Source organism: Triturus cristatus, chromosome 9, assembly GCF_964204655.1.
Source record: "Triturus cristatus chromosome 9, aTriCri1.1, whole genome shotgun sequence".
Taxonomy (NCBI): domain Eukaryota; kingdom Metazoa; phylum Chordata; class Amphibia; order Caudata; family Salamandridae; genus Triturus; species Triturus cristatus.
The window spans coordinates 696,322,348-696,342,567 of record NC_140592.1 but is presented as its reverse complement, the minus strand read 5'-3'; the positions used below and the strand labels follow the sequence as shown (position 1 = coordinate 696,342,567).

General features: G+C 48.3%; 1 protein-coding gene across 2 annotated transcripts in view; it reads right to left on the bottom strand.

Moving 5' to 3' along the window:
* Window positions 1-9,955: 9,955 nt before the first annotated feature.
* The window catches only part of LOC146798524 (sodium/calcium exchanger 1-like), a 498,783-nt gene continuing 488,518 nt past the window's right edge, over window positions 9,956-20,220 (bottom strand). For both annotated transcript variants that reach the window (XM_085625814.1, XM_085625815.1), the window contains exon 7: window positions 9,956-19,884. In XM_085625814.1, the coding sequence (XP_085481940.1) occupies window positions 19,508-19,884 (377 nt within the window). In that variant the 3' untranslated portion in view covers window positions 9,956-19,507. The remainder of the gene's footprint in view (window positions 19,885-20,220) is intronic.

The window sequence follows — 20,220 nt, the reverse complement described above, 5'->3', positions numbered from 1 at the left end:
CTTGTGAAAAATGTATGTTTGTGGACGTTTTGGGCATAAAGTAATTGGGGCAGATTTATGAGCCCCTTGCGCCACTTTTGCGTCACTTTTCCCATGTTAAAAGTGACGCAAAAGTGGCGCAAGGGGCTCATAAATCTGCCCCATTGTTTTTAGAGTGGGCAGCGCTTAACAGAGAAAGCGCACAAATAATGAAACCGTCAGTGAAAGCCCATATGCTTTTGAAGGCTGGTAATGGTATAGAGCAGTATTTGGTTTGGATTAGGAGTAGTCATGCTAGATTTTGTCTATCTCGGTTTCATTTAATCAAATTCCTTATTTACTGGCCTCTCCTGTGGGCTGGGTGCATTTGGGTTTGAGGTTGCCCTGCGGCTGCGACAATAGGTCTCCGCAGGACACCCTACACTTTGTTCTGCTTTGTAATTATTATAGCTGGCCAAGAAAGAGGTTCTTATTGTCATTGTTGAGGTCCCAGGATTTTAATCAAGCCCGTCCTGCTCTAATGTATCTCCAGTTGTTCCCCAATGAATTTGTTTTATCTGCTGTGATGTGTTTTTTTAGTGGCTGCTCAGCCGTCTAGACGCTCAAGGCCAGACTAAAGATGTTGAGCTGCTAACCCATTGATGGGCATTCATTCTGTTTTTATTGTTTTTATGATGTTTTATTCCATTGAAATTTGTATAATATTTATATCTGGTTTTTATAATAGTTGCTGTACTTTTATGGTCACTTGATGGATGGAATAAAGATTTAGGGGCAGATGTACGACCATTGGCTTTTGCAACTCGCAAATTGCGTTAAAAAAAATTGCAAATCGCAATTTGCGAGTCACAAAAGCCAATGTACAACGGTGTCAGAGGCTCATGAATATTAATGAGTCACTCGCAATTTGCACCCCCATTGGGAATGACTGGCCCTCCCAGGGATGGCGGCCTGCTGGGCTCAGCAGACCTCCATGTCTGGGACTGCTTTTCAATAAAGCTGTTTTTTTAAAAAAATACAGCCCATTTTCCTTAAAGGAAAACGGGATGCATTTGAAAACAAGCATTGGCATAGCCAATAGGTCTCGCTTTTGGGACCTTATAAGTATTTAGTTATGCAGCACAATATCCTTGGTGCAACAACATTAACTGTTGCATGGTTAAACACTTATAAGGCCCCAAAGGCGAGACCTACTGGCTATGCCAATGCTTGTTGGTATTTAAATTGCAGGAAATTATCAGAGTACAATGTTTAGAGTGCAAAGTTGGCAAATTGTGTATTGGGCGAGTGTGGAATGTAAGAGCCAGAGACGACTCGGTCAGAGCACCAACAGGAAATTGTAAAAGCTAAAAGAGTTATCAGAAGATTGTTCGCAGCATGGAGCAATTCCAAAGAACACGATTTGGATTGCACCAGGGAATGATTTCGACCTGCAGTACGTCAGGCGTGTGCCTCGCACACTACAGCATTGTTTGTTTTCCATACGTGTAACTTCGCACACACAACACGCCTCGTGCCTTGCAAATGCAAAATTCATTAAAACCGTTTCACAACAAAGACTGCTCTCTCCTTACTGCTGCTCTGTTTTTTGCTGTCTGAGCTCTGAGGTTTAGAGCACGGATCACACACTCCATGCTGGCCCGTAGACAAGTGCTCAGGGGACGTGAGCTAGAAAATAAATAGTTTCAGACCTGTGAGCATGCCACCTCCGACCCGTTACTTAAGCTGGAAGGAAGCTATCCCCTTTCCGCCGCCCAGCCCACCAATCAATGACCAATAGTAGCTAGTAGCTGCTGGGTAGCAATGACGGAGGCGTGGGTCAGAGACGCTCCACTGCTTCTTTGTTCACACGGCCTGCCCTGTCCCCGGCGGTTTAGTTTAATGGCACTGTTTTGTTCCCTCGCTGGGCTATTCAGCGCGGCGCGGATTTCCGCGCCACGCTGAAGGTTCCGAGCGCGGGCGGGGCCATGACGGAACGGTTCCATCATGCGCACAGCGCAACCGACGTGCATGACGGAACCGTTCCGTCATGCGCGTCGAACGGGTTAAATAACGCCCCAAAGAGAATAAAAAAGCCTGTCTGTTCTCCTACCCTAGTTTTACAGTTAGCGCTCTAGCTTCCGGCTAGAGTGCGATCGTACTTGCGCAACTTGCGCTCACGTCGACGGGCGTGAGCGCGCGTATATAAATAAAGGGGCGGGCGAACTCGGGCGGTTCGCGCCCAACTATAACACCGAGTCAGTCTATTATTTAAGGGCCGCGTGCTAGATACAGATAGCGCTACCGACCCTCCACCGCTCCCTGCAATTGAGCAGGGGCATAGGACAGAACACTGGCGACGAGGGTGGTCCCCTGCCCCTCCTTTCGCGCAGAGAGTACCTGATCAGCACATCCATCTGCTGCAGAGACAAGGAGGCCCGCACCACCCTCTTGGGACCCATACTTCTGGCCACCGTGCAGCACACCCTGAAGGTAGAGTCGCCTGGCAGTGGGACGGGGCGAAGCGGCCTGCAAAGTAACACTACGGACTAGTAGTACACAGGTCACTTTTACAGACGCAGCGGGCACGTGGTTTCCGCGCCACCATGAGCGACAATGAACGGCCCGACCCAGCGAGGGTGCTGCTTCATCACCCCCCATCAGGGGTGCCACCCCCATTCAGCGAAGCCGCGATGGCAGACCTGGCTGGGCAGACTGGAAAACTACTTTATCAGATCCAGAGAGACAGATGGGGCAGTGAAAAGGTCCCTCCTCTTACACTACGCAGGGGAAGAAGTATATCTCCTATTCAAACACCTGCCGAACACTGGGAACCCAGACGACTACAACGCGGTGGTGGCGGCCCTGAACGCGCACTTTGATCCCCAGGTCAATCCAGACTACGAGCATTTCAAACTCCGCCAAGCAAAGCAGCGCGAAGGTGAGTCAGTGGATGCTTTCCACACGAGACTAGGAGCCCTCGCACACACTCACCTCGTAGGGGACAGGGCCAAGGAAGAAATCAGGGCACAGCTCATACTGGGAATCCGGAGTAACACACTACGAGGATTAATACTCCGTCAACCGAACATCCCGATGAATGATATCCTCGTCCTAGCCAGGACACATGACCTATCAGCGGCGCGAGCTGAAGAAATGGACCAGGCCCTGGTAAAAGGGACAGACAAGAGCGCTGAAGTGAAAACGGAGAAGACTGATGCGGTGCGAGCGAAGGAAAGACCACAGATACCCCGTGACCGGCGACCCCCAGCCCAAGCCAGACAGTGTGGCTACTGCGGGTATGAAGATCACCCAACCAAAGCATGCCCAGCGAGAGGAAAGACATGCACAAACTGTGGCATTGAAAACCATTTTGCGTCTGTCTGTCGGAGGAAGACGCAGAAAAGCGGGAACAGACGGGACAGACCGATGAGGAAGATGGTGAGGCAACTGTCGCACACGTCGCTGTCGTCACAGCCAAAGTAAAGAAGCGAGGGGACCAGAGATCACCGAGACTCAGATACAGATTCTGACAATGATGTGGAAACATACCTAATATCGTTCACCAAAGCCCTAAAGAGTACCAGGCGACCGCAGCCACGATGTGACATACTCATAACTGGGTCAGCAGTAAACGCAGTGATTGACACAGGCGCGTCCGTAACGGTGATGGGCGTACAACAATACAATCGTCTCAGACCAAAACCTGAACTCCGACAATCCAAAGCCAAGATCTACGCTTATGGGAGCGACACGCCGCTACCACTGAAAGGCAAGATGACAGTAGCAGTGCGTTCAGAAAGGTCGGAAATTGTCATTGCCATCCACGTCATTGACCAAGAAGTAGACACGCTACTCAGCGGACACGCTGCAGAGGATCTAGGACTAATTGCGTTCCTCAGGAAAGTCCAGGACAAACAAATCGAAGACCTGCTGGAGACGTTCAAAAGCCTATTCTCAGGGCTGGGGAAGATCAAAAGGCCGCCAATACGCCTCACATTGACCCCTCAGTAACACCAACAGTCCTCCGACACAGGCGTATACCGTTCCACCTACGCCCGCTAGTAGAGGAAGAACTCCAGAGGCTAGAGGAACAGGGAGTAATTGAGAAGGTTACAGGGCCCACACCATGGGTATCGCCAATGGTGATCGCCGAGAAACCCCGCCAGCCCGGGAAGATCCGGCTGTGTATTGATATGCGCCTACCAAACAAGGCCATCAAAAGGGAAAGGCATATCACACCCACCATGAACGATATTGTGGCTGATTTAAACGGAGCCCGATGGTTCTCGAAGTTGGACCTAAACGCTGGATACCACCAACTCACCCTAGCGAAAGAGAGCCGGTACATCACCACGTTTAGCACGCATCTGGGACTGAGACGATACAAACGGCTACATTTCGGAATCTCATCGGCAGCAGAGATTTTCCAAAACACCATCAAAGACATCCTGCTCGGCCTGCCTGGTGTCTTAAATGTGAGCGACGATATACTGATATACTCCAAGATGGTCGATGAGCAATACAAACATGTCCGGGCCACACTGTCACGTCTGCAGGAACATGGCGTCACCCTACATCGAGATAAGTGCCAGCTGTTTCAGCAAACAATCGAATTCTTCGGCTATGTTTTCACCAAGGAAGGCATCCAAGTGGACCCCCGGAAGTCACACGCCATCAAAGCGGCCGCAGCCCCAATGTCAGTGGCGGTGGTCCGCAGCTTTCTGGGTATGGCCACTTACTGTGGACGATTTATTCCGAATCTGGCCACCCTTGCCGAACCCCTCAGGCACCTCACCAAGACAGATGTGATGTGGCAATGGACAGTCGCAGAAGAGACAGCATTCCAAACGATCAAGGAGGCTCTCTTAGACCAGACCACACTGGTCTATTTTGACCCGAGCAAGAAAACCGAGATCTTAGTGGACGCCAGCCCCGTAGGGCTAGGAGCGGCCCTGACGCAAGAGCAAGGACCAGGGCAGTGGGCAGCTCTAGCGTACGCCAGCAAGGCCCTAACGGATACGGAGAAACGCTACTCACAAATCGAGCGTGAAGCCCTAGCAATCCGATGGAGCTGCCGTCACTTCCATCTGTATGTGTGCGGGCACCCGTTCACAGTAGTGACAGACCATCAACCGCTAGTACCACTCTTCCGAGGAACGGCGCCCCACCCGTCTCCACGGATAGAACGATGGGCCATCAATCTCCAACAATACCACCTAAGCGTGATATACAGACCAGGAGCAAGAAACCAAGCAGACTTTTTGTCCCGGCACCCAGAGACCGGTAGCAAGCCTACGCCAATAGATGAAGAAGAAGAGGGAGAAGGTCACTTGGACATGGTGGCTGCCCTGACGTGTCCCCAGGCATTGACACTAGAGGAGATCTTGGAAACAGCCGAACAAGACCCAGTAATGGTCAAGGTCAAAAACACAATCCTAGAAGGAACCTGGCAGCAATTCCTACAAACAGCTAACTCATGGACCAGCGAAGAGAGAAATGACCTCCAACACATGTGGAGGATACGACATGAGCTGAGTGTGACCAGAGGAGGACTCATCCTACGAGGCTCCAGAATTGTTATTCCGGCAGCCCACAGGACAAGAGCAACGCAGCTAGCACACAAAGGACATCAAGGGATGGAAAAGATGAAAGCTCGAATGAGGGAGAAAGTCTGGTTTCCGAGCATGGATGAGTTCGTAGACGACGCAGTCCACAGCTGCCAGCCGTGTCAGATAACCAGTGGAGCCCAGCCGCCAGCGCCCATCATAACAGAGGAACATGGCCGATGCCCGTGGGACAAAATCAGTGTGGACTTCGGTAGCCTGCCCGATGGGCGAGTCACGCTAGTGATCATCGACAGCTACTCGAAGTACCCGATAGCCGAAGCGTTGCCATCCACCGCCTTCACGCACGTAGGCCCAGCCCTGGAAAAAGTGTTTGGAATGTTCGGGTGCCCAGAGGAACTGCGAAGTAACAATGGACCCCCGTTCCAAGGACACGAATTCGAAGAGTTTTCAAGATCACACGGCATCCGCCATCGGCGAATCACCCCTCAGTGGCCACAAGCCAATGGAGAGGTAGAACGGCTCATGCGTACCATCAATAAAACACTGCACATCGCTGTGTCTGAACAACTAGACCCTGAGCGAGAATTGCAGCGATTTCTGGGCGAATATCGCAGCACCCCCCACTGCTCAACCCGCCAAGCACCATGGGCCTTGATGTTCAACGGACCTCGTAGAGACGGGCTACCAGTCGCCCCAGGCTGGACGGCCCCGCTCTTCGACGAGGAAAGGGCGTTCCAGAGACGCCGAGAGCGAAATGACAAAGTCAGTAAGGCGCAGAGAGCCGCGCCCAGAGAGATCCAAGCCGGAGATATAGTAATCCTAAGAGAACGACGGCCCGGGGGAAAATTCAAAACAAGATATGAAAAGGGCCACTGGAGAGTGGTCGACCGGCAAGGAACCATTGTGACTGCACGACGAGGAGGAAAACTGGTCACCCGGAACATATTGTGGTTCAAAGTGGTGAGGAGCCCCGCTGATGACAATAGAACCACCGAGGTCGAAGAAGAACACGACCCCGGGGCTCTCCCAGCCAGCAAATAGAACCACCGAGGTCGAAGAAGAACACGACCCCGGGGCTCTCCCAGCCAGCATACCCAGCCCCATCCCCCAATGCGCCCCCGGGTCAGACCCGAATGATACCGAGAGCCCTGACAGTGAACCAGGGCAGAGGGCATATCAACCCAAACCTCGGCCCCTCGGGGGAACTCGAGGTATGTGCTGAGAGAAAACCCCAGGCCCAGCAGCCGGTTGAGAGACTTTGCGTGCCAAGTAAGTGACGCCACTGAATAATGTTTGAACTGTTGTCAAGGACCGAGTTATAGAGAGATGTTACAGTTAGCGCTCTAGCTTCCGGCTAGAGCGCGATCGTACTTGCGCAACTTGCGCGCACGTCGACGTGCGTGAGCGCGCGTATATAAATAAAGGGGTGGGCGAACTCGGACGGTTCGCGCCCAACTATAACACCGAGTTAGTCTATTATTTAAGCGCCGTGCGCTAGATACAGATAGCGCTACCGACCCTCCACCGCTCCCTGCTATTGAGCAGGGGCGTAGGACAGAACACCTAGCAATAAGTGAAGGCCAGGGCGACGTAATTACGCAACAAAGAAAATCAAGCCCGAGAGGGCCTACCTCTCTGAGATCAAGACATCTGACTTAAACACCTGTACTTTTGTAGCTACTAGCATCATGGTCTGTTGAGGGGGCACCTCTTGGGCACTGTTCCTTGACGAATGTATGACTACAGGAGGTGCCCCCCTCAACAGACCATGATGGTTTATTTTTTTCTTGTTGTGTAATTATGTCCCCTTGGCATTCACTTATTGATAGGGTAGGGGTAAAGTTCACCCTGACGAATGCCCAAGACCTGTTAGGCTTTTAGAAATGGCACAAACATGTTGGTAAAAACTATGGGGCGGCTAGGATCATAATATCCGAGGCCATTCCCCTCCATTACCTCACAATCATTGCGCGACGAGCGAGAGGCTGTCAGCTACGAAAATATCACGTCGACTATGTTTTAGATACCCCCAGTGTTGGAATTGGAAAAAAAATACTTCGGTAACCCGTAAATTGGGGGACAATATATGGCAGAGGAAAGGGGCTGGAATCACGAGGGGTGGAGATTGTAAAATGGAGCCTGACAGCCAATTAATGCTTTTACTGGCGAAAAAACCTGCTGCAGAGACAGCCAACTAAAACAAACGTGACAGTACGTCTGTTCTATAATTGGTCTCAAAGAGACTGCATTTAAAAAATATCAAGCATTTAGAAACACCTGCTGCAGAGATCTCAATTATGCGAGAGTTATCTCTTTTGTCTAGGCACAGTTTTGACGTATAAACTAACATAGAAGGCTAATGTCCCTGCTGCAGAGCACACCGTGTTAAATAGAAAAATAAAAAATGCTGCCATGTACTTTAATATTTGTTTATTTACTCATACCGGCAGATACATCGTGGATTCTTACAGTGGAAGTACATCTCTGAGAGTTGAACAAAATTAAAAACCTGCCTCCAAATCATGTTATTGTTTCACAAGTACTGAAAAAAAAGTGGTCCCGACGCGAGCGCCCGCCGCGCGAAAGTGAAACGGCGAGACGCGGCGGAGCGTGGTGCGCGCGCTTGGCGGGTGAGCGCATTCCAGGCGGGGGAGCGGACCCTTTGAAGTTTGATGCCAAGGGCGCCAGTGGGCTGAAGCGCTTCCCACGGATTGCATGGCGGCACGATGCATGTGATTGTGCGCGTGCTCGCCATGCAATCTGCTTTTGGGAGCACTTTTGGGAGCCCCTTACTAGAGTCTCGCATAGCGATTGCTATCGCAATAGCTAGGCGAGACCTAAAAAATAAAATGGGACCTCTGCCTACCCTTAAAAAATATTTTTACAGCCAGTCACAAAGGGGAAGGGGTCCCCGTGGGACCCCTTCCCATTTGCGACTCCATTACCGCAACCTTCATTACCACCATCGTGAAGAGGGCGGTAAATTGCGAGTGTTTTGCAAACCATTCATACATGGCTTGTGAGTCGCTATTAGGAAGGGAACGCCCCTTCCTAATGGCGAGTCGCAAAACACTATTTTGCGAGTCGCAAGTGTTTGCGACTCGCAGAATAGTGTTAGTACATTGGCCATGTTGGTTTTTGCATGCGCAAACGCGTCGCAAACCCATTTGCGCATTCAAAAACTGGTCGTACATCTGGCCCATCATGAATAACAAAGTGTCTGTGGACAATCCTCAGTTATGTTGTGATCTGTAGACGCTGCAATGCTGACTCATGTTCGAAAGCCATTAGCACCCATCATTTTGGAATATCCAGGTCTATCATACAGAAGGCCAAATTGTTACACAGTAAATGTGGCACTAGCTAAATTTGTTGGTCTTACTCTGCCACAGGGCCAGCAATGTAAACTAAAATGTGCGCATCAGGCATTACACACATCAGCCAAGGACTCCTCTGTATGCGCACAAACAACCCCATCGCTAAAAGCATACTCAGGAAAGTGAGCGTTTAATTTGATTGAAACACCCTAAAAAGAGAAGTAGCCGTGTTACATAGTTTTTGGACCCAATATTATCTTTTGGATTAGAAGGAATGTGGTTAGTTTGGATGTAAGACAATGTGGCATATGAATTTGTTGAAAAATAGGAGAAATGCGTCGGTCCCCAGCAGGGCCGCCTTTAGTGATGGTGGTAATCATTTTTGGCGCCCCCACATCCCATGACCACCTCCTCGGATTCTCTCACTACCACCGGGCAAAAGTACCCCTCATATCTCCCATCATAACTTATAGCTAAACCCAGCGCCACCCTCCCCAGGTCAGTGCCCCCTCCTCAGGTCAGCGCCCAGTGCAGTGGCACCAGTTGCAGTGCCCCAAAGCCGGCCCTGGTCCTCAGGTGATCCTCCAAGGAGAGTGTCTGATGAGAAAGCGGCTTAACGGGAGTCGTCGTCGTCTCCATTGCTGTAAAAATGTGCATGTCTGTAAATAATTTTCCTGTAACTGCGTCCACTTTGGTTTCTTGGACTGTTGTCATTGTAAACGGAATTTTTCGTTTTTTTTAGGGAATTTTCCTTTATTAAGAGGAGAGTCGTGGTCTGTTGTTGTAGGATTGCTGTTCTTTAATACTGTGTGCTTGGCAAACACGCTTTGGGTAACAGAAAGTTCCTTCCCTGAGGGCTGTTGATTGGCTGTTTCACCCTCTGCTCTAGGCGTTGTTAGCGTCTGTTTCTAATGAATTGAATATACTCTTATTCTTTCATCTGCATTCCCAATATTTTCACCTATTCACAATCACGAACGGTACACAATATATATACACACATATTAGGGGTATGTCCACAATTTTCATGCGCATGCACGGTTCCTACACACAACTGCAAAGACACAAGGTAATCTTTTCATGAGTGTTTAATTTGCATAACATCTTTTATATTTTTTCTTTTTATGTACAACAAGCAACATGCAGTTTAGTTCACGACTGGGGCGCAGAGGGCAGAGGAGGGTTTAGAGTGGGGGCATTCAGATCAAACCAGTGTCACGCGTTGGCCATGCTGCGGGGGGCGAGACACCCCCCCCCTGGCATGTGGAACTATGAATCTTGACATTTCTTGACAGGGCCGGACTGGCCATAGTGGGCACCGGGCGTTTCCCCGGTAGGCTGCTAGGGTGGGGGCCGGTTTTGGGCCCCTGGGGGGCCGTTTTTGTTACCGGGGGTCAGCAATATCGGCCCCCTGTAACAAAATCGTCCGAAACCGGCCCACGCAAACTGCTCAGCTTCACTCCCCCTCACGCCGGGGGGGGGGGGGGGCGGCTGAGCAGTTTGCCAGGGCCGGTTTCTGTTCCCAGTCCGGTCCTGTTTCTTGACAACCTTGTTGTCTCTAGCGGCTGATACTGCCGCCATGACACATTCCATCAAGGGTCAGGCAATGCCTGGAGAGCTGTCTGTACCCCGGCATTCCAGGAAATCATTGTATTTCTCAGCTATTCTATCTACATCAACTATACAAGAGTGGGAGTGAGTTGAGGGTGTCCATGGCTCAGCACGGCCATAGTGCGGCAGTTATGTGGCAAACCATTTCACTTTTCGAGGGGTTTGCTTGTGCTTTGGTGTCACTGTGAAAATCTGCACACTGACCTCCGGGGAGCACGGAATGAGGGATCAGTGGCACGAGTTGTGCTTGAAGTACCTGTCGGCAGGCGCCTACACAATCTGAGAAGTCCCCTACAGTGTTATTTTTTTTGTGCTGTGGTATTGTAACCCACCTCCCCTTTCTTTTGGTGTAGCCTCCCACAATATGCACTGCACATTGACATAACCTACTATGCTCAGCATGTCTTCTGCTTCTCACACTGAACTATGACGAGGATGTGGATAACAGGGCCTACAATTAAATATGATACTCTTGCACCCACACCTGTGTGTGTTGCAGGGGTGTAACACAGACCCCTGCATCCGCCGCAGTGGGGGGGACCCCCAGCACAGTACTCAGGTCTGAGCGTTCCTTATAAAATCCGGAGCGGGGGCCCTCCGTGTATATTGCAGGGGGGCCCCTTAAACTTTTGTTACGCCACTGGTGTGTTAGGATACGATTCGTAACTAAAAACACGTATAATATAGTGGTCTGACACTCCATGTGTGTCCTAACTCTGTCCCACGTCACACGTACATCACACCCCACCTACGCACTAGCATTGATCAGTTGACATAGGTCCTCATGCAGGCAAGGACAAAAGTCTGTCTCTTAATTAGGTAGCAAAATCACAGATGTGACGTGAGGCGAAGTGGGCCCCTTGTGCCACCGTTCTACTTGCGGCACCAATGGAAGCTAAGCCCCCTGAACCTGGGCTCGTCATCAGTGACGTAACGAAACTTGAGGGGGCGCACTGCAAGGTACATGGAGGGGCCCCCTCCGGACTCAATCAGGAGCTCTCCAGCTGGAGTACTGTTCTGAGGGGGCCCCTTGGAGTTTGGGGGGCCCCATGCACTGCGGGCCTGTGTTACAGTTTAGCAATGTGTGTACATTTGACCCATTCCAGAGGCATGGCTGGAAATGCATTTCCCCTTCCCCTGCCAGAGCCCCCTTGCACAGGGCCCCAGTCCTCTACTATTTAAATATTGTCTGCAGAAAGAAGGGAAATCAGTCATTTGATGGTCATGACAGTGAGGGGGAAACACTAGCCATGGACAGGCATTTGATGGTCATGACAGTGAGGGGAAACACTAGGCATGGACAGGTATTTGATGGTCATGACAGTGAGGGGAAACACTAGGCATGGACAGGCATTTGATGGTCATGACAGTGAGGGGAAACACTAGCCATGATAACTGAAACCAATATCAGGGGCCTCCTGACAGAGCCAGCTCTGTTCGCAAGGGAGGTCTTGTCCGAATGATCTTGAAAAACTCTTAAACAGATTGCTTTAAATACAGTTTTCCTTTCAATTATTTTTAATGTGGGTGTTGTGTGGGAGTGTATTGCAGACATTTTCCAGAAATGTAGTGTTTGTTTCATGCAACATCCCTAGGAAAAAGTTTCTTTAAGATTAAAACCAGACCATTTTTAGCATTCTAACCCATCTTTTTTTGCCCACTGTACTATCTAGCCATATGCAAATCAGGCCTGAACCTGCTTCAACAGAATCAGTCCAGCCTGAATTGTCAAACCAGGTCCTCTTTATACAGGAACACAAGCAACCCAAGACCTACTTTGGCTTATTTGGGCCTATTAAGGTGGTTCCCGTGCAAAGTGAGCATGGGCCCCACGGGGTGCTTGATTTGAGCTGGTGGCTTCCGGCACTCGGTAATGGCACTTAATTGTCAATGCTGGCGCTTGTGAAAGTCTGCCACAAGGTGGCGCTGTCTAGTTAATTTAGAGATGACCACAACACCAGTCAATTATTAATTCAATATACATTATAAATTACTATTACCTGCTGCCCAAGCCATTCTTATGACTTTGGGGGCCTGGAATAGTCTGATTTGTCACACTTGTAGGACTGTGATGGTTAGTAGTTGTGTTGTTACTATCATTGGCAGTGCTGGCAGGGGCAAGGTGTAGTGCAAGTTGCAGTGGCCTCTTGACCAGAGCCCCGGCACTTATTTTTTTTTACAAATTAAGCACAGGCCCCACATCTGGGCATACCCTTCGCCACTTAGGATGTTAAATCAAAAGCACATAAGGTGATGCAAAGAATGCTTGCAGATAGTCTAATCACTGCCAATCGTTTCGTGTAGCATTCCAACCCTTAATTCTTTTGTCTTTTGCCCACCAGGCCACCTCAGATTAGAGCCAGCCATAAGGGTATGCCCAAACGTGGAACCCTTGCACTCTGTGCCACAGGATCCAACCCCACTGATGAGACCTAACAAGATCAAAACCAGTCTATGGTTGCTTGCAGTCCCATCTGGAAGGCCTTCTCTGGCAGTTCGGGGTGGACTGTTGCCAAGTGGAGCAGCATCAAGACCGATTTGCATTTGGCTGCCTTTTGTCTAGAGCGGCACCATGGGTAAAAAAAATAAATTTGGATTGCTACCTTGAAGGATACCCAGAGGTACACTATTTGCAAGCTTACCTCTATTCCCCTTTTGTGAGCATTGGGACAGTGGAGGAGAAATCATGCATCCTTTAGTACCTCAAATGACATTATTTGGTTGACTGTGTGTCCCCTCTTAGGCCATCAACAGCCTTCCATATGCTACCGAGGGGCCAACAAGGAGCAGAAGAATAACTACCCCTAGGGCAACAATGTGATGGGTAAGTGTATCAGCTACTCCTGTCCCAAGCCCCGGCAAGCCCTATGCTTTTGTATGGCAGCATGTCCGAGAGTGGCCTTTGTTCTTCCTTCTATAAGATAACATTGTCCTGGTGCAGAGCATAGGATGAAACACATAATAACTCTTAACACTGATAAGCCTTACTTATAATACATGGACCAGTTTCTTCTATGTTATACCCTGGGGAGGCAAATGCCACGGCAACATACAGAGCTTGTTTTTGTCAATCTGTGGGCTATGGGGGAGTACCTCCCCTCGTCTACTTAGTTATATGGTCAGATTGTGCACGCACTTCTGTGAACACACACAGTCCTAAGCTAGATTCTTGAAAGCGCGTTTGATCTGAATGCACACCACCTCACCACTTGAATACCATGTCAAGGTGTACAACTGTGCTCGAAATAACCAGGGAACATTGGCTGTGTCGGGGCAGGTATAGGCTCACACAGAAAACAGTTATTGAGGCTGAAACCCTGCATAGAGCCGTAGACGTCAAGCAAACGTGAAAGAACAAAACTGAATTGACTGAAAGTCCTTAAAAAAGTACTTTTTGGGCGCAAGTGAGACCGGTTAACCCTCAGGTGGATTTGTCCTGACACGGTTCAAAGATGTCCTGCATGGCTTCCTTTCTTTCTGCTGCTTCTCCAAATCTGGCATATATAAGTGAAATATGGACTTCTTCCCCTAGCGCCCTCAGTGAATGCACCCCATTCCCCCACGCCCCACAATGTAAACAATGGCTCAATAACACAGGGTCACAGAGATCAGGCACAGGGAAAACAACAAACACGTACATTAGCATCAAAACCTAAGTTCACAGTGTTTCCAAAATGGAAGAACAGAAAGGTGCCAGGCCCGAGGAAGACCGCCATGCTGGAGAGGACCTGTAACCAGTGAGGATTCTGAATGGGAACGCCTGGAGCCGCTGGGGATTCTGGGAGTCGAGGGGATAGAGCCAGCGGGCATGCTGGGAGGGGGTGGACCCAGAGAGGAATCTGGAAACCTGGAATTGGAGGTGAAATTGTGAGCTCAGTGCCTTAGGGGATTCGTCAAGTAAGAGTGGCGTGGAGTCGAATGGGATTCTGCAAGCCTCCTGTCGTCCGCTGGGATTCTGGATTGAAGCTCAAAGCTGAAGGGATCTTTGGAACCTGCAGCATGAAAGGATCCATGGAAAGAATAGCTTAAATCCAGAGGAGATTCCTAGAAGTAGGCATTGAGCCGAAGAAGAACCTGAGAGTCTGGAGCTAGAGCTAGGGAGTCTGGAGCCACTGGTCTGGTGCCTGGTGCCAGATGGGATTTCCAAAGGGAAAATGGATCTAAAAGGACCTTTAGGGTTGCTTGGAGCTTAATGATATAGCGGGGGAGAATGAAATCAGAAGGAAGCCTGGATCCAGTGAAGAATTTGGTAAGGTTGACTGGAAACAGTTGTTGTTCTGGGAAGTGAGGCTTGAACAAGAGTGGATCTTGAGAGTGGGGAATGGAGAGAAATTCCCGGATGAGAGGTTGGAGACTGAGGATTCTGAAAGGAAGGTGTGAAAATTGAAGGGAATTTGAAGGGGTTGGAGGCTTTGAGCCAGATGTGACTCTGAGAAAGTGGCCTGCAACCAGAGGGGGGTCTGAGGTCTAGGTAGCGGGATACTCAAGAGATTATTCTGGAATGAATATATAAAGAAAGTAAACATTTTATGGGAACGCACTGGAACCCTAAAGATTCACCAGAGAGAGTCTAGAACATTAGAGATTTGTGGAATTGACCCTGTGAACATGTAGTTCCTCGGAGGTAGCTAATCCTTGAAAGGATGGTGTGTTTTGTGAATGAGAGAGATGACACCAGTGAGGATTCTATCAAGATGGCTCAGAGACAAACGCAATCTTGGTTAATAACCAGAAGAAGCACAAATGATATTACTTCCAGGTACCTTGAAGAAGAGATCAAATGTTTATGCGCCTCGAGGAGTTGCATAATGAGAATGGCTGTAGGGTAACGGCTAGCAAGGAAACTGCGATGACACAGAGGTAGAGACCGTAAGTCTAGTATCAGAGACACCACTTGTTCTAAAACTTGAGCAAACACTAAACAGTCTAGAAAATAAAGCACCGTGCATCCCTGTGGAGACTCTATAATCGTAGACAACAGATAGGCCTTAGGACCGGTCTACGTCATAAGCTATCTAGTGACGTTTCAAACACTCACAATTACATGTATTGGCATGGCAACGCTGGCACTGACACGTTCAAAGTGAGGGTGTAGGAAAGTGTTCCCGGAAAACGCATACCAACAGTAAATCTCAAAAAAGCTGAAGAACCTGCAATACCACAAACAGAATCAGATATTATGAAGAAGGCAGAAGCTGAGGATTACATTCAACTTTATGATTTTAGTTACAAGGTGAGATTTGGGGCATTAAAACCTACCATGAAAGATTCAAGTGTGGCTATACGGAAAATCCAAAGCAACACATGGCTTTAGAATTCTTTTGGGTTAACTAAGAATGTTAATATGGTACAATGCACAAGCATTTTGAGTCCCCAGAAGATTTTGTGACAGATGGCATAAAGTCTATTAAAAGGTATTGAAATCATTTTTGGGCCAACATAATGTCAAATCGCTTTTTACACACACAATGGAAATTTAGCCATAGAATGGGAATGAGCGGGCAATATGTCTAGAATGAGACATAGCGTTTAGTACAGCAGTCTGGAACTAAGTATATTACATAATATCTGGAGCTCGAGGTAGCCAACCACCATTTGGGGAGTCTAGAATCAGAAACAGAGCCTTAAAATAAAATAGAGAACCAAGGAGTAGAGACGGTTTAATGCTGGAAGCCTCGAACGTCAGCAAGGAACCGGGTTTTATTTATAGTTTAAAAAGAGAGACTGAGTCAGATAAAATACATCATCTAGTATCAGAAAAAATCAGGCACCAGGAATAGTAGAAAGTCTCTAGAACCAGAGTTAGAGGCATGGCCTAGTGAAGACACTCTAGAGCAGACAGAGCGACCACAAGTAATATAAACAGTCTAGAATCAGGGTGAGGAACCTGATGCAGTACAATAAATCTAGAATAAAAGTCAGTGATCCAATATAATACATGTAATGCAGACCAGACTAAAACAAGTGTAATGTAACTCTTAGAAACATGGGGATAGAATGAAGTGTAATATAAAAGGTGTATACACAAATTGTAGGGAATCAGAAACCAGGTGTATCAGAGTTTCTAGATCCAGAAACAGTCAGAGCCATTATCTAGAATCAGGAGATGGGCAGGATGCAGAGGTGTGGACCAGACCTGTACAGAAAATGTCTAACCTGGAGTGATACATAATCTAAAACTAGGAAACTCCTGACCTTGGAATAATACAGAATGGCTAGAAAAGAGACTAGCTGTGAAATGTATGGCCTAGAGTCAGGAATCATGTAAGAAATTAGGTAAAACACTTCCTGGATCCAGTGGATATCAAATCAGGTAAAAGGGCGTGTATTTATTTATTGAATTTGTAAAGCGCAGGAATCGCCCCCGAAGGGGTATCTCCGTGCTAAGGAATGGTGTTTGCAGAGCTAGGTAGGTCAATTACTGAACAATTTTGTCTTTAGGAGTTTCCTGAAGTGGAGGAGATTAGTCCACTTCCGTAATCGGATGGGCAATTGGTTCCAGTACACGGGGGCAAGGTATTTAAAAGCTTTGCCCCCCGCTCGGAGTTTTCTGTAACGGGGGAGAGCTAGCAGAGCTTTATCTCCGAAGCGAAGAGATCTGCCAGGCAGATAGTATTTAAGATTTTCAGCGAGGTAACTAGGGCCTCTGTCATGTAGTGACTTGTGGACTAGATTGCAAATTATAAACTTGATTCTCTGGCGGACGAGGAGCCAGTGAAGCTGCCGTAACAATGTCCGGGAAGTGGTTCTATAGGGGCATGTTAAAAGCCAAGCGGGCTGCTGTGTTCTGAACCACCTGCAGTCTGTATGGTGCAGAAAGCAAGGGCTTCAGGTTGTCTGTATAAAACAGGGTGACCACAATAGAATGCCTAGAATCAAATGAGGACATCAAAGCAGATAACCCGAGGTCTGAAGGTCAAGACACAGCTAAAACAAGGAGTTAGCAAGAACAAAGTACAATGCAGAATCGAGAATGTATGTGAGTAAACAAGCGAGTCGGAAACAGGAATAAAATAGTAATTAATTGGCACAAACAAGAGAGCCAGAAAACTGCTACAAAACAAGATTTCTGCAGCGAGAACATTGCTAGTTGAAGAATGTATAACAGTCTTAGGACCACCAGTAACCAGGTCTATTGTTCAGAACCAATGAGTGGTGGGGACTGCTACGGTTGATGTAGTAGAGCTGGGTTCATAGGAGATGATTTAAAAAAGAGAATTAAGATGAGGAATATTAGTGTTCTATACTATGTCTGTGCGATGGTAGACGAAACAGGAGGTATCACAAAACAGGTAACTTAGCACCTAAAATCAGGGAGAGAGTGGCATCGTTTGTGATAGAGACTGGCAAGCCCGAGTCAGGAAAGAAAGGAACTGGTAAACCTGATTTCCAAAAAATAAAGACTGCCCAGAAAAGCGGTCTAGAGCTTACAAGAGAGTCATGAACTGTGCTTGGAAGAAGAGAAGGGGTTGCGCATCCCGAATATCTAACCTGGCACACCACAGGAAGTCTACCATCTCACAGAGCAACTAGGATTGTGCCATCCTGGGGAAAGGCTCCAGAAACTGTAAGGGTTTGAGAGGACAGACCTAGTTGTTGGAGCAAACCGGGTCTTGGGAGGAGGTATGGGGTACTTTGTAAAGTTTCTCTATCAAGCAGGGGCCAATTTGTGGAAATAGGCTGAGAAGATATTCGGCCTATCTAAGAAACACTTAGCAAGCGACACCTGGGAGTATCTCAGTTAGTTGTAAGATCCTCACAACCAGACCACTTCCATGGGCTACAATGGAGACCCACCCAGGCCACCCCTCTTCCAGATTCTCCTGCTCAGGTTTCTCCCTCTGTCTGTGCAGGGATGATGTTTACCTCAAATTCTGCACCACTGTCATGCAGAGGGGAATTCTAAGATGGCCAACAATGAACAGCGCTATGCGTTGCAAGGATCTTTGTCACCACTTACATACCCACACCAGCCTTGTGAAACAAGTGGGCTCTGGTGCCTTAGCCCCTCCTCAGAAAGTTTCTCCCCTTGGGATGCGTTGTGCTGTGGGCACTCTTGGTGGCCCATTTAGGAAGTCCTTGTTGAGAGACAGCTGCCATATCTGAGTTTGGAAGTCAACAAGACGGACAACAACTGACAACACTGGACGACTCTGTGGTCTTTGGAACAACATCAACGGTATTTCAGCACCCAGTTGAGTGCAGAGCTGTGAAGCTCCACTGTTTCCAACCACAGAGGCATCTCTGGAAGCACAGGTGTCAGCTCGGGGCTTGGAGTCAAGTTCATGTGTTGTTCCAACATTGTCATAGTTTTTTCCCTCATTCTTTCTCTCTCCATTTCATGTTCCACCTCCATTTCATTACTGTTTTTCAATATATTTTCTCTTACTTTAAATTAGTTTGTACTTTGTGTTTACAGATTAATACATTCTGCCTCAGTTAATTCTTATACCTTTTTTCTTTTTCTATTTTCATTCTTTCGTTTTTGTCTCTTTTGTTCTTCTTTTTTTCTTCCTTTGTCCATCTGGATGAACGTAGACTGTCTCCCCTCATTCAGAAGCTGCTTTTATCAATAACAGACTTAAGTCTCCTATTATTGTTCATGATAGGCACATAACCCCCTAGCCCCACATAAAAAATATCCACAAAATACAAACGGACATGACACATATGCACATACTCTTTGTTCCATAAATAAATCCTTCCCCCAATCTCTCCCTGCTTGCCCCCCCATATAATATGTGCTATCAGTCTCCTTTCATCAAGTTGTCTTGGTATGGGTGGTAACTGGGTAGGTGTGGCCCAGTCTGAGGGCACCTGGTAGCCTGACAGGTTCTAGATCACTCACCCTCTACAAAGTCTGGAATATGCTGCATATTATGGTTTGGACATCACCCTTTGGGTTACTTCAGGTCTGTTCCTCAGCAATTCCACATGTTTCCCCTACTGCTCAGAAATCTGGAGGAGTAGAGAGGACGGGAGAGATCAATGTCCTGCTATTGGCCTACTGCGTCTGAGTCTTTGGTCTTCATGCCCCTTGAGCTGTGGCCTTTAGAATCCCTTGACGTGGCAGTAGGCCTCCAAGGAGGCTAGCAGGATGTAGGTTAACCAGACAAGGAGAAAGAAGACCATGGTGAGGGCCTTGGCAGTCCTCGGGCCCCCAAGCTCGCCCCCGATGGATGGGCGTCGACGGTACATTAGCACCCCAATGCTAACGAAGGCGAAGATGGTAAAGAGGGTCACAGAGAAGGCAAGGGTACCTGGCTTTACTAGGAATGGCTTGCCCTTGCTGGCCCAGTACACTGCAGCGATGGTCCAGGCCACACCAATGCCCAGGAAGACATTCACAGCATTGCTGCCTGTCACGTTGCCGATGGATGCATCTGCGTGTTGGTCTTGGATGGCTGCCACTTTGCTGGCAAATGTATCTAGAAGAGAAAAGTGTAGGGTTGAGAATTTGAAAAGTTTAATCTAGGTTTATATTCCCATTGACAAATTTAAAAAAAGGCTCGCATGCATCTACATGATCGACGAGCAAGGCCACATCTGAAGTTTTGTACAAGGGGATATCGCCACTATAACATCACTTTTAGCGACGTTCTGATGGAGATATACCCTTCTCCATATTTACAAAGTGGAGTTAAGACACAAATGTGGCTTAATGCCGGCTTGTAAATACTGCCCCTTTTCACGCACTACTTTGCATGAACGGGGCGTGCAATGGGTGCTGCTTTGAGTGTTCCACCGCGACACCCATTGCTTTT